Here is an 11,620-nt window from a genome sequence, read left to right as displayed (position 1 = left end):
CCAGGCGCCGGCGAGAAACAATGGGCAGAGTTTCTTTCAGCCTATGCCCCTGTTACCTAGCAGTAAAATAGGTACCTGAGTGTTAGTCAGCTGTCACGGGCTGCTTCCTGGGGGTGGAGGCCTGGTCGAGGACCGGGCCGCGGGGACACTTAAAGCCCCGAAATCATCTCAAGATAGCCTCAAGATATCCATACATTAAAACATTGATTGTATCCATGATATATATGTGCTTCAGCCTACAGTTTAGACCTATTGTCTTATGTATGACCCTCTGTCCTGCGTGACAGTGAATACCAGCATTATCCTCACTTTAATAAGACCATCAAAATCCTCATATTAGGCAAAATTGTAATTAATTTTGTCAATAAAGATGTTAATAATAATAACTGTGCTTGGTTACGGGCTCACCATAGCCCGTGCTACATGGACACTTCGTTCTGAGTAGCTAAATCTATAACAACAACATTCCACTGTGCAGAGATGCCTCCATTATTGTATGGAAGGTCTGAGCTAGGCCAGATTCCCGAAGCAGTTACACAAGCATTTACGAACCTGCATATTTTTTCTCAATCTTTGGCGGCTTTGTTTATAATTATTAAACAGTTAATGAGCTCCGAAGCACCAGGAGGCTGTTTATAACAATAACAACAGTTGACTGGCAAGTTTTCATGCTTGTAAACTGTTTAATAAATGTAACCAAAGCCGTCAAAGATTGAGGAAAGATGTACACGTTCGTAAGTACTTGCGTAACTGCTTCGTGAATCTCGCCCCTGGTCACTTAGTTAGCTTAATTAGTTTATCAATGACCCCATGCACTTCTTATATGGGCTACGTAGAGGATAGGTTAAAGAATTTCAAAATGAGTTTAGATACTGAACCCTATTATCTCTGAGGTAAGCATTCTATACTTGTTCAGTTCTTGAACTAATTGTGCTATTAGAGACTATTGGTATTAATTAAACTGTGTTCTTAGCTTATCAGAACTGTAATTTAGCAAGTTAAATGAATTATGGGTCAGATCCCTGAGCCCATTATGGGCTTCTGTAATCTTTTCCTCTCCCGCTCACGGGATGGGAATGGGGTCCATTACCGCCAGTGGGATGGGTATGGGGTCCACTACCGCCAGTGGGATGGGTATGGGGTCCACTACCGACCGTGGGATGGGTATGGGGTCCACTACCGCCAGTGGGATGGGTATGGGGTCCACTACCGCCAGTGGGATGGGTATGGGGTCCACTGCCGCCCGCGGGATGGGTATGGAGTCCAAAACAACCCACAGGATGGGCTTGGGGTCTACTACCACCCACAGGATGGGCTTGGGGTCTACTACCACCCATAGGATGGGTATGGGGTCTACTACCACCATAGGATGGGTATGGGGTGCATAATAAATAAACAAAATACACAAACATGCAAGTGGTGAGAGCTTGATCAGCTTATCAGCGAATAGTGACAAGTTAGTTCTCCGCACTGGACGAGGCATGAGAGCGGTTTTCTTACACCCGACGCAACTGATCACTTAGCCGTAAATACTGGGGTACAGGCAGCCAGCTCTCATGGGTGACTTTCTTGGGAAAGTCAGCCGTTGGACTGGACTTAAGACTCCACACGAGACGTCGGTAAAAGATAGATAAGATTTCATTTTGTCGTAGACCTACGTAGATTTGTTGGAGTTCCTGATGTTAGTCAATTTCAGGCTTTGATAAGCACATATTCTGACTAATTAGTCAGAATATGTGACTAATTAATATGTGAATATGTGAATAACTAATTAGACTAACACATCAATTCTCTCGTGCTTGTTGTTGTTTAAGATTCGTTACTTGGAACAAAAAGTTCCAAGTAACACGGGCTATGGTGAGCCCGTAGCCTCTCTCATGCTTCAAGAGGGCAGTCGAGGTGTAATTCACGTGAAATGATCTTTGCTGTCATTATAAATAATATTGCTGCTGCATCTGTGTCTGGCTTTGAACAGAATGTTGCGACTTTGTTTGAAAGATTTAGTCGTGCTGAGGAACCACTGATAATTAATGTGCCAAGGGACGGTGAATGTCAAGGGTATAAGCACTAGGAAAGGAATTGAGGATATGAACTTAGGATAGGATGCTGAAAAGGAATGGTGGCCACCATTTGGTGGGTCGAGGACTGAATGCCGATAATGTGTTATCTTGGTTATCTTGAGATGATTTCGGGGCTTAGTATCCCCACGGCCCGGTCCTCGACCAGGCCTCCACCCCCAGAAAGCAGCCTGTGACAGCTGACTAACTCCCAGGTACCTATTTACTGCTAGGTAACAGGGGCATCAGAGTGAAAGAAACTCTGCCAATTGTTTCTCCATTGTTAATCCACGTGAATATTTGGATTCACGTGGATTATACCGGAGAGTGAATATTTTTAACAAATGTTTGACAGCGTATTAGCCACATTTCGTTTATAAATTTCTAGATTAAATATATAATAACATTTTCTACCGAATACGGTTTTTAGGTGTATATGATAGGACAAAATATGTGTTAACTCTATGAAACAATGTTGCATTTTCATATATCTTCTAATGATAAAATAAACATTTAAATGAAGTGTTTAAATTAATCTACAGTTATCAAACATAATTTTATTCCCGTTCTTGGCAGCAGTAAATATTCAGGAAAGCAGTGTTTTATATATAAATATCATCGGTCATCAAATTTCCACTTATATATCTTCTGAAGTCATTCATCATCATAGACATATCTAGCGGACCAGCCAGAGGTGCAGGGGCCCACACAGGACTATTTCTGCAAAATAAATAAATAAATAATGTAGTAACGACATTCAAACCATGGCGACAGATGTTAACCTAATCAACCACTTCTTGCTAGTCTGTAAAACTACTGGTTTCCAGCTGGCATTGATGGACTCACAGGAACCTGTTAACACCTGTGTGTCTGAGAGACATGCAGATTGTGCAGTAGTAGCAATTAAATACACACACACACACACACACACACACACACACACACACACACACACACACACACATATATATATATATATATATATATATATATATATATATATATATATATATATATATATATATATATATATATATATATATATATATATATATATATATATATATATATATATATATATACATATATATATATATCCATCGCAGTCCTGCTAACTGCGGACTATAGATTGACTTCTTGCAAAACAGTACTTTAAATGGAACTAAATCTCACTATTAAGGGGAAATATCAGGAGAAATCGCCAAGCCATTACGACTATATAGCACTGGGAAAGGGTCAGGATAAGGATTTGGGATGGGACGGGGGGATTGAATGGTGGCCAACCACTTAGACGGTCGGGGATTGAACGCCGACCTGCTTGCAGATCGGCGTTAAAATTGCAAAAATCGGCGTTAAAATTGCAAAAATGAGACACCAAGATTTTCTGTTCATCAGAGAGCTAAAACATTTTTCTAGAGGCTCAGGGTAGGAAAGAGTAGTTTTCGTTTTTTTTTAATTAATCTGCATTCAATACCCACCGAAAGTGGTGGTAGAAATGGTTACAGAGACACATAATGGGTACGAAACGGAACCTCAAGGTTCATTTAGTAACGCTCTTGAGAAACAAGTTACACAATATGAATCACAATATGAATCAATATGAATAATTCAGGTAGTGGCCCTCAACAGTTTCCATACTGAGAACTTTATATATATTTTAAAACGTTACTAATCATATCCCACACATTAATCCAATAAGAGGCAGCTGTGGACAGTTTACGTAGACTTTCTACAATAAGCAAACTTTGGATTTCAGGAAGTAAATTATTTTGAATGTATGCGAACGTTTTCCAGTAATTTCTGTGATTCACTTACACAGAGAATATTCAGTTCCTTCCTGTTCCAATATCTATAAATAATTTACTTAAGGCTATAGGAAGAGTATCATCTGATACGATAGTGATTGATGATTGATCTGATGTAAAGGTGCAAAACCTGTAATAGGAAGTTGTCGAGACCACACACTAGAAGGTGAAGGGACGACGACGTCTCACAATCGACTTGAGAATGGTCCAGGACGGACCGAAACGTCGTCGTCCCTTCACTTTCTAGTGTGTGGTCTGGTCAACATACTTTAGCCACGTTATTGTGACTCATCGTCTGTAATAGGAAATTGGCAGCTGTGAGCTCTATTGAGTAAATCACATTTAATTGGAAAAACTGATATCTTTGTGCTTGGTGTGATAGCGAAGTACGCGACACAGAAATGTGAGGTCTGTGTTTTCTAATAGGGAATGAACGTAACATTGGACAGGTTGAACTTTGGAACGAAGGAGACAGACTTACAAGACAAAGGATAGGGGGTGGATACAGGATAGGAGGGTAGGGCAATGTACCTATGTGTAGGGGGGTGAAGGGGGGAGATACAGGGGGGGGTGTAGAGGTGGTTATAGCAGTGAGGGATGAGTGTGAAGGGACCTATTAACCCTACCGTCATTATAGTAATGGCCTTTAACTGATGCTCGCTACTCTGACGACACTAGCAGGTGCCCAAGGATGAGCTGGCGTTGGTGATATGTGGTATGTGGTATGTGGTGTGTGGTGTGTGGTATGTGGTGTGTGGTATGTGGTATGTGGTATGTGGTATGTGGTGTGTGGTATGTGGTATGTGGTATGTGGTATGTGGTGTGTGGTATGTGGTATGTGGTATGTGGTAGCATGTGTGGTGGTAGAGGGACAAGGAGTCGTATGTTGTCGTGGTAATATTTCGTGTTAATGAAAGTCATGAGGCAAAAAAAAGGGATTTGGGATTGTGATAAAGTTTTAGTAAAGCTGATGAAGAATAGGACAGTAAGGACGAGTTACGGAGATAATAGTGATGTTCATAATGAACATTCTGGTGACATTAGAGCACACACATGGAGAGTGCAACTGTGGCGTTCAAATGATTATAATCCGAGCGATTCCGCGAATTAAAACATTTTAAAGGAGTACTGTATCTACTGTATTTCCTCAAAATATGTTAATATACGAAAGCGCTCGGATTATTTTCGTTTTTCTTTCCTAAGAGGATACTTAAATGTTATATTTGTTTTGCCCAAAACAAGAACAATATTAAACACGGAATATGCATTCATATGCAATGAAACGTGTGTCAGTGTTCGCGGGAGCCCCACAAGGCTCCACCGGGTGCTGCATATCCTCTTCTTCGAGGAGTGAGTGTCCCTGCAAACAACCAGAGGTGGTACCCACTATATATATATATATATATATATATATATATATATATATATATATATGTGTGTGTGTATATCACGAAAATAAACACGTGATTAAGAATGTGACAATGTCAGACCACGAAGGAAAATGAAACAGGAAATTTCCTTAAGTACTTTCGTATATTAAATACATCTTCAGAAGGTCCTGGACCTTCTGAAGATGTATTTAATATACGAAAGTACTTAAGGAAATTTCCTGTTTCATTTTCCTTCGTGGTCTGACATTGTCATATATATATATGTATATATATATATATATATATATATATATATATATATATATATATATATATATATATATATATATATATATATATATATATATATATATATATATATCTTAGTGTTTCTATTTAATAGTGAAAAAGATTGGCAAAAAATATATAATTTCATAGAAAAATGGGTAATTAAACACAGCTGGATTTGCACACTCAAGAATATAATATCATATTCAAGCCAAAACAATTTAAATTGAATAGACACACAGAGTCTGTTCTCACACTGCATATTACAAAATAAAAAGAAGAATATAAATACTGAACTACAAATTTTTTAGTAAAAAAAATCGAACTTATATAATATATAATTATTATATTATCTGAGAAAACAGTGAGCAATAACACATTAAAAGATTACCATACTGTTTTCAAATTGTCTATACCATCCACATATGATTTTACACGTTACAAAACAAATATGTAATAATTATCACACTCTAAATTAAGAAACGAGGCTGGTAGTTACACATTTTTGGTATATATATATATATATGCATATAGGCCTATAATGTCATTCAAATTATTTCTTATTATGAGAAAAGTTTCGTAATCTAGCTGGCAATCTAGCTGGATTTTGAAACTTACAAAAGTTTCGTAATCTAGTTTGAAATTTATGTTGATATAGTAGATCATGGCGCGTATTGCACAACTGTATGGAGATGTTAAGTGTGAAGATTTCTGGCAGAATCGGTAATGGGTATTGAAGGCCTTGCAATAATCATGTATATTGCAAGGGAATAATATAGAATTTATGGGGAAAGATAGCGGCAGGATTGCAGGCTCAGGATCACTTGCAAAAAAAAAAAACTGGGTACCTTCTAGTTCATTATTTGAATTGCAAAAACAGGAATATTTAGGTCAATTTTTTTAGAATATAATCATAAATTTTTACAAATTAAATATTAACTTTATTTCCAGAACTAGTCGTAATTATTTTCTATTTCTAACCGGTGGGTAAGGAAGCTACAATTTTACAAGGTATGCGAATATGTTATGTAATATATTGTATAAGATTGTTTTAATATTCTGCAGTATATTGTATTAGATATCATCATAATATCAGAATATATGCATGTTTTTCATATAATATTACATCCAAAATCCTACAAAATACCACAGTTCCTTAGAAATTTTTCGAGATAATTTTTTAGCAATGAACAAGCGTGATAACATTCAGAGATAACAGGAGTGAAATAAGTTTGATAACCGTTGTGTTATCGAGTCTGCGGCCTTGGCTGGGAGGATATACTCGCACTCTGAGACCAATCAAAATCAACCATTGAGAATCATGAACACCTGTTATACTAATAATTCAGCTTATGTTGTAATCGTATAAATAAATATGAAATTAGCTAATCTACGAGTTAGAATGAGTTAGAAGTGAAAAATAATAAAGAGAAGCGAAGCAATACGTGTGTTACTAGCAAGTCTCATCTTCCTGAAGGTACGGGCTTGTGTCTCTCAGGTCTTGTTGAAGGCTAGTGAACGTACCACTATCCTCCAGAGGGCCAGGAAGAGGGGTGGTGGATAGGGGCGAGGATGGTGGTGCAGGAGCGTGGTGGAGGCTCCGGTAGGGGTTCTGGAGGTGACCTCCTTGGAGGTCAGTGGAGGAGAGTGTCGGAGGAGTGGATGGACCATCCAAAACTCCATGATGAGTGAGTACTGGGTCACGCTGCGTGCTGTCAGTGCTGTCGCTGCTGCTGCTGCTGCTGCTGTTCGTATCAGGAATGTTGCTGTTTTCGTTGCTGCATCTAAGGTTACTGGTGATGGGTGGCTGTTGAACAGCTTGTAGCAGGAGTTTTGTGTCTTCAGGTTGAGGCTTTGGAGCCTCCTGGTTCGGGGATGAACTCGTCTCCTCCTGCTGCTGTTTTTCCAGATGATGCTGTTCCAGCTGCTGTTGCTGCTGCTGCTGCCGTTTCATAGCCAGCTGTCCGCTCTTAGTCCGCTTCCACTTCATCCGTCGGTTTTGGAACCATACCTTTACCTATAGAGGAGGAAACATAACAGTGTAAGTAACTGGGCATTAAGTAATAGAGTAATACAAACTCCAGCGTTTCTGTTACATTTGTAATATAATTGACTACAAATCAAAGCCAGGATTTAATGAGAACTTTCGTGCTAGCTTACGAAACCCGTACATCTGTCTTCTCTTACGTGTTCGCTTACGAGACCCGCACACTTGTCCTCACTTAAGTGTCAATTAACGAAACTAATTCAGCGATACTCGCTAACGAAGCCTTTACGTCTGTCCTCAATCACGGCAGTTTAGTCTGTATTTACTTAATCGTTTAACAAGCTCGAAAACGCAGCGAGGTAGTTCTCGACTCAAGAGTATGATTGTTATAGACAACTTCGTAGCGGTTTTCGATGCTCATAAACTGTTTAATAAATGCAAATTAAGTCGCCATGATTGAGGAAAGATGTAATGGTTTCGTAAGTGAACACTTAAATGCTTAATGAATCCTGGTCCTGAGTATTTTTGTTTCTAATTAAAATTAGAAATGCATCCACTTATTCATATGATTTTTATTAACATTCGGATTTGACTGAAAATCCTTTATTATCCGTTTTTTACTTTATACTCAAAATTTTTATTCATTATGGGGCCTGACAGCTGAGTGGACAGCGCTCGGGGTTCGTAGTCCTAAGATTCCGTTTTCGATCCCCGGTGAAGGCGGAAACAAATTGGCAGAGTTTCTTTCACCTTGATGTCCCCTGTTCACTTAGCAGTAAATAGGTACCTGGGAGTTAGACAGCTGTTACGAGCTGCTTCCTGGAGGTTGTGTAACAAAAAAGGAGGCCTGGTCGAGGACCGGGCCGCGGGGACGCTAAGCCCCGAAATCATCTCTAGATAACCTTAAGATATCATTGGAGTTTCTACAATGCCACTGAGTTTTGGTAACACAATCACAAATAATTTTTTTAAACTTATATATCTCAGTTACTGGTTTACAGTGATGGTTTCAGTTACTGTTTCAGTTTCAGTTACTAGTTACAGTGATGGTTTCTCTTATACGAGGACGGCCTCTAGTTTCCCTGCAGTATTTCTACAAATCTTCAATAACCTTTGGGAGGGAGAGAGAGAGAGCGAGAGAGAGAGAGAGAGAGAGAGAGAGAGAGAGAGAGAGAGAGAGAGAGAGAGAGAGAGAGAGAGAGAGAGAGAGAGAGAGAGAGAGAGAGAGAGAGAGAGAGAGAGAGAGAGAGAGAGAGAGAGCGAGAGAGAGAGAGAGAGATTTGTATTCAAATATTTATTAAAATTTGTGTGTATAGTCCAATTACAGATTTGATGCACGCAAGACTCACTTCAGAATAATATTATTCCTGGAAGGCTCAGTAACTGGGTTAGGGAGCCGTCTTAGATCTCTTCCGAGCATTCTTCCACCTCTGTGCTACCGGTGTTTGATGTTTAGTGTTTTCCATCGACATTAAAGACTATCTCCTTTATTTCAGTCCCACGTTCGGATCCATCTATGATCCGAGTAAATGAATTGTTATCACATACGATATCTTTATTATTATTAATATTATTTTCTACCACAGACGTGGCCACACATTAACAATGCCAACCACATATATACGTTTTCTTGTGTCCTCCATGGACAGGGTTAGAGATTTGTTAAACATATAGTTCAGGGATTTATTGAACAATCAACCACTATTGTATGGCACTTAAGAAGGTGATGATAGTTACCATTTAGACGCTCTAGAGATGAGTGATGGTTTAAAGTCTCATTTGAGTATCAGTTAGACACCTCTGAAGCATTTCTTGAGAGTGTGCAGTCTCGTTGCGTTGGCTTGGCGGCTACTGACAATTTGTCACAGTTTGTTGCATAAAGTGATGTTTTAACAACTAATACGTTCATTGTTATGTCTAGTTATTATGTCGTATCTTTGTTTACAAATGTCTAACATAAAAAATCTTCTCAGTTGACTTTAAATTATCTATCTTGTAATTTTGGTTGGAATAAAAAAGCAGCTAAGTTTTAAGAGATTGCAGCTTTAAATTTAGTTTTGTTTTCTTTCATTTAATGGTGAACATATGGAGTAGCAATATGGCTCAGTTCTCGGCTCATGTTATGCTTGCGTGTTCGTTAGTGTGAGAAACTTTGGATAGATACTTGTCCCTCAATCTATAAGAATATTTTTTACCATCAACATGTAGATGAATCTTTACTAATGTTTAAACATCACTCAAAGATGGATATGTTTGTTTATTACTGAAATATTAAACGCTTGAACTTGAAATTTACGTATTAATTTCAGCCTTATTAAAAAACTAATTTTCTTCATTCATTAATTGCTAATAAGGTTGTTCATTTAATATTTCCAAATCACTGTGAACTAACATTCCTGGGACTAGGCCTACAATATTATCTTTTTTGACCTAAACAATATCAGAATTATTCATTTAAAAAATTTAAGTATTTGTTAATCTTTGCTCTATTTATAATTGTTTTTTAATTTTGCCACGGAGGTCAACGTGACTCTTCCTGTGAGTGAACACACTGCCATATGTACAACACCCCCTAGTAGGAAGAAAACCCTTCCGGGTTGTTCATTGTGTCATTTGTACCCCTGAGGTTGCTTGGACTTCCTTAAGTCTCAGGTGAACAAACTGTGAAACAAGTGAGTAACATCTTCCAATAGTCAAGTTTTCGTTATTCTGGGGGTACTGGGTTACTCTCGTTTTGGTAACATATTCACTAATAATTGTTTAAACTTATATATCTCGGTTACTGGTTCGGTTTCAAATTTGATGTCAAATTCAAATGTGTGTGTGTGTGTGTGTGTGTGTGTGTGTGTGTGTGTGTGTTTGTGTGTGTGTGTGTGTGTGTGTGTGTGTGTGTGTGTGTGTGTGTGTGTGTGTGTGTGTGTGTGTGTGTGTGTGTGTGTGTGTGTGTGTGTGTGTGTGTTTGTGTGTGTGTGTGTACTCACCTAATTGTGCTTGCGGGGGTTGAGCTCTGGCTCTTTGGTCCCGCCTCTCAACTGTCAATCAACTGGTGTACAGATTCCTGAGCCTACTGGGCTCTATCATATGTACATTTGAAACTGTGTGTGTGTGAGTGTGTGTGTGTATGTTTGTGTGTGTGTGTGTGTGTGTGTATGTGTGTGTGTATGTGTATGGATTACATAAAAAGGAAGGGAAGGGGGGGGGGGGGGGGTCCGCTCGCGCCAGACACTACACCAACGCGCCCACAATACCCTGAGCTGTGTATACATTTACAACATAAACACGGTGACTCACTTGTCTCTCGGTGAGGTCAAGCGAGACGGCAATCTCGTAGCGGCGGAGTCTGGTGAGGTAGTTGGAATGCTGAAACTCAGCCTCCAGCTCTCGGATTTGGTGTTTGGTGAAGGCGGTCCGCTCCTTCCTCGGCTTGCCCAGCAGGTCTGCCTTCAGCGCCTCTTCTGTTGAAGGAAATGAGATGGAAAGATGTTAGAGGAGGTCTGTTGTAAGCCCAAAGAAGAATTTTGTGTTCTTTTAACTCCTGATGAATCGTTTGGTATAACGAACTAAGACATAAATTTCCTTTACACAATGAATGACACCTGTGGAAGTAATTCTGCTTCCCCCTTTTTCCGTTTGTAATTAAATGTCTGTGATAATTATTTAGCATTAAGTCGGCGAATAAACTATAATGCTATTCATATTACACATGACAGTTTATATATTTGAGCGCCATGGTTCCTCTTAATATCGCAGGTTTATCGTTGCCGTTAGGTTCTATTTGTCCTTCAACGTGTAAACAGAAGGTTTTGATCGAGCCATTCACGGTCTGGGCCGCTCATAGGTACTGCTATATGCAGTGCTAGAACTGTTTACAGTGCTGGTACTGTTAGCAGTACTAGAACTGTTGGCAGTGATGTGCTATTGGTAATGGCCTGGGTAGTGCTAGCATACATTCTCATGGGTTATAGTGCAGCAAACATCATCGTCCCAGATTCTTAGAAAATGGAATATCCATCGCGTGTACAATGACTATTATTCTTCATTTAATTTAGATATGGGAATCTAATTCAATTATCCATCTTAAATCTGGCTCAAAATGGGTGCAGATCGTCAGTG

General features: G+C 39.1%; 1 protein-coding gene across 1 annotated transcript in view; it reads right to left on the bottom strand.

Annotated features, from left to right (window-relative positions):
• Nucleotides 1-5,697: 5,697 nt before the first annotated feature.
• Nucleotides 5,698-11,620, bottom strand: part of LOC123751381 (uncharacterized) — a 40,983-nt gene continuing 35,060 nt past the window's right edge. The window contains exons 2-3 of the mRNA XM_045733478.2: nucleotides 10,799-10,962; nucleotides 5,698-7,537 (exon numbers count right to left, since the gene is read on the bottom strand). Of these exons, the coding sequence (XP_045589434.2) occupies nucleotides 6,974-7,537; nucleotides 10,799-10,962 (728 nt within the window). The 3' untranslated portion in view covers nucleotides 5,698-6,973. The remainder of the gene's footprint in view (nucleotides 7,538-10,798; nucleotides 10,963-11,620) is intronic.

Source organism: Procambarus clarkii, chromosome 4, assembly GCF_040958095.1.
Source record: "Procambarus clarkii isolate CNS0578487 chromosome 4, FALCON_Pclarkii_2.0, whole genome shotgun sequence".
Taxonomy (NCBI): Eukaryota; Metazoa; Arthropoda; class Malacostraca; order Decapoda; family Cambaridae; genus Procambarus; species Procambarus clarkii.
This window is presented reverse-complemented; position numbering and strand designations above follow the sequence as displayed.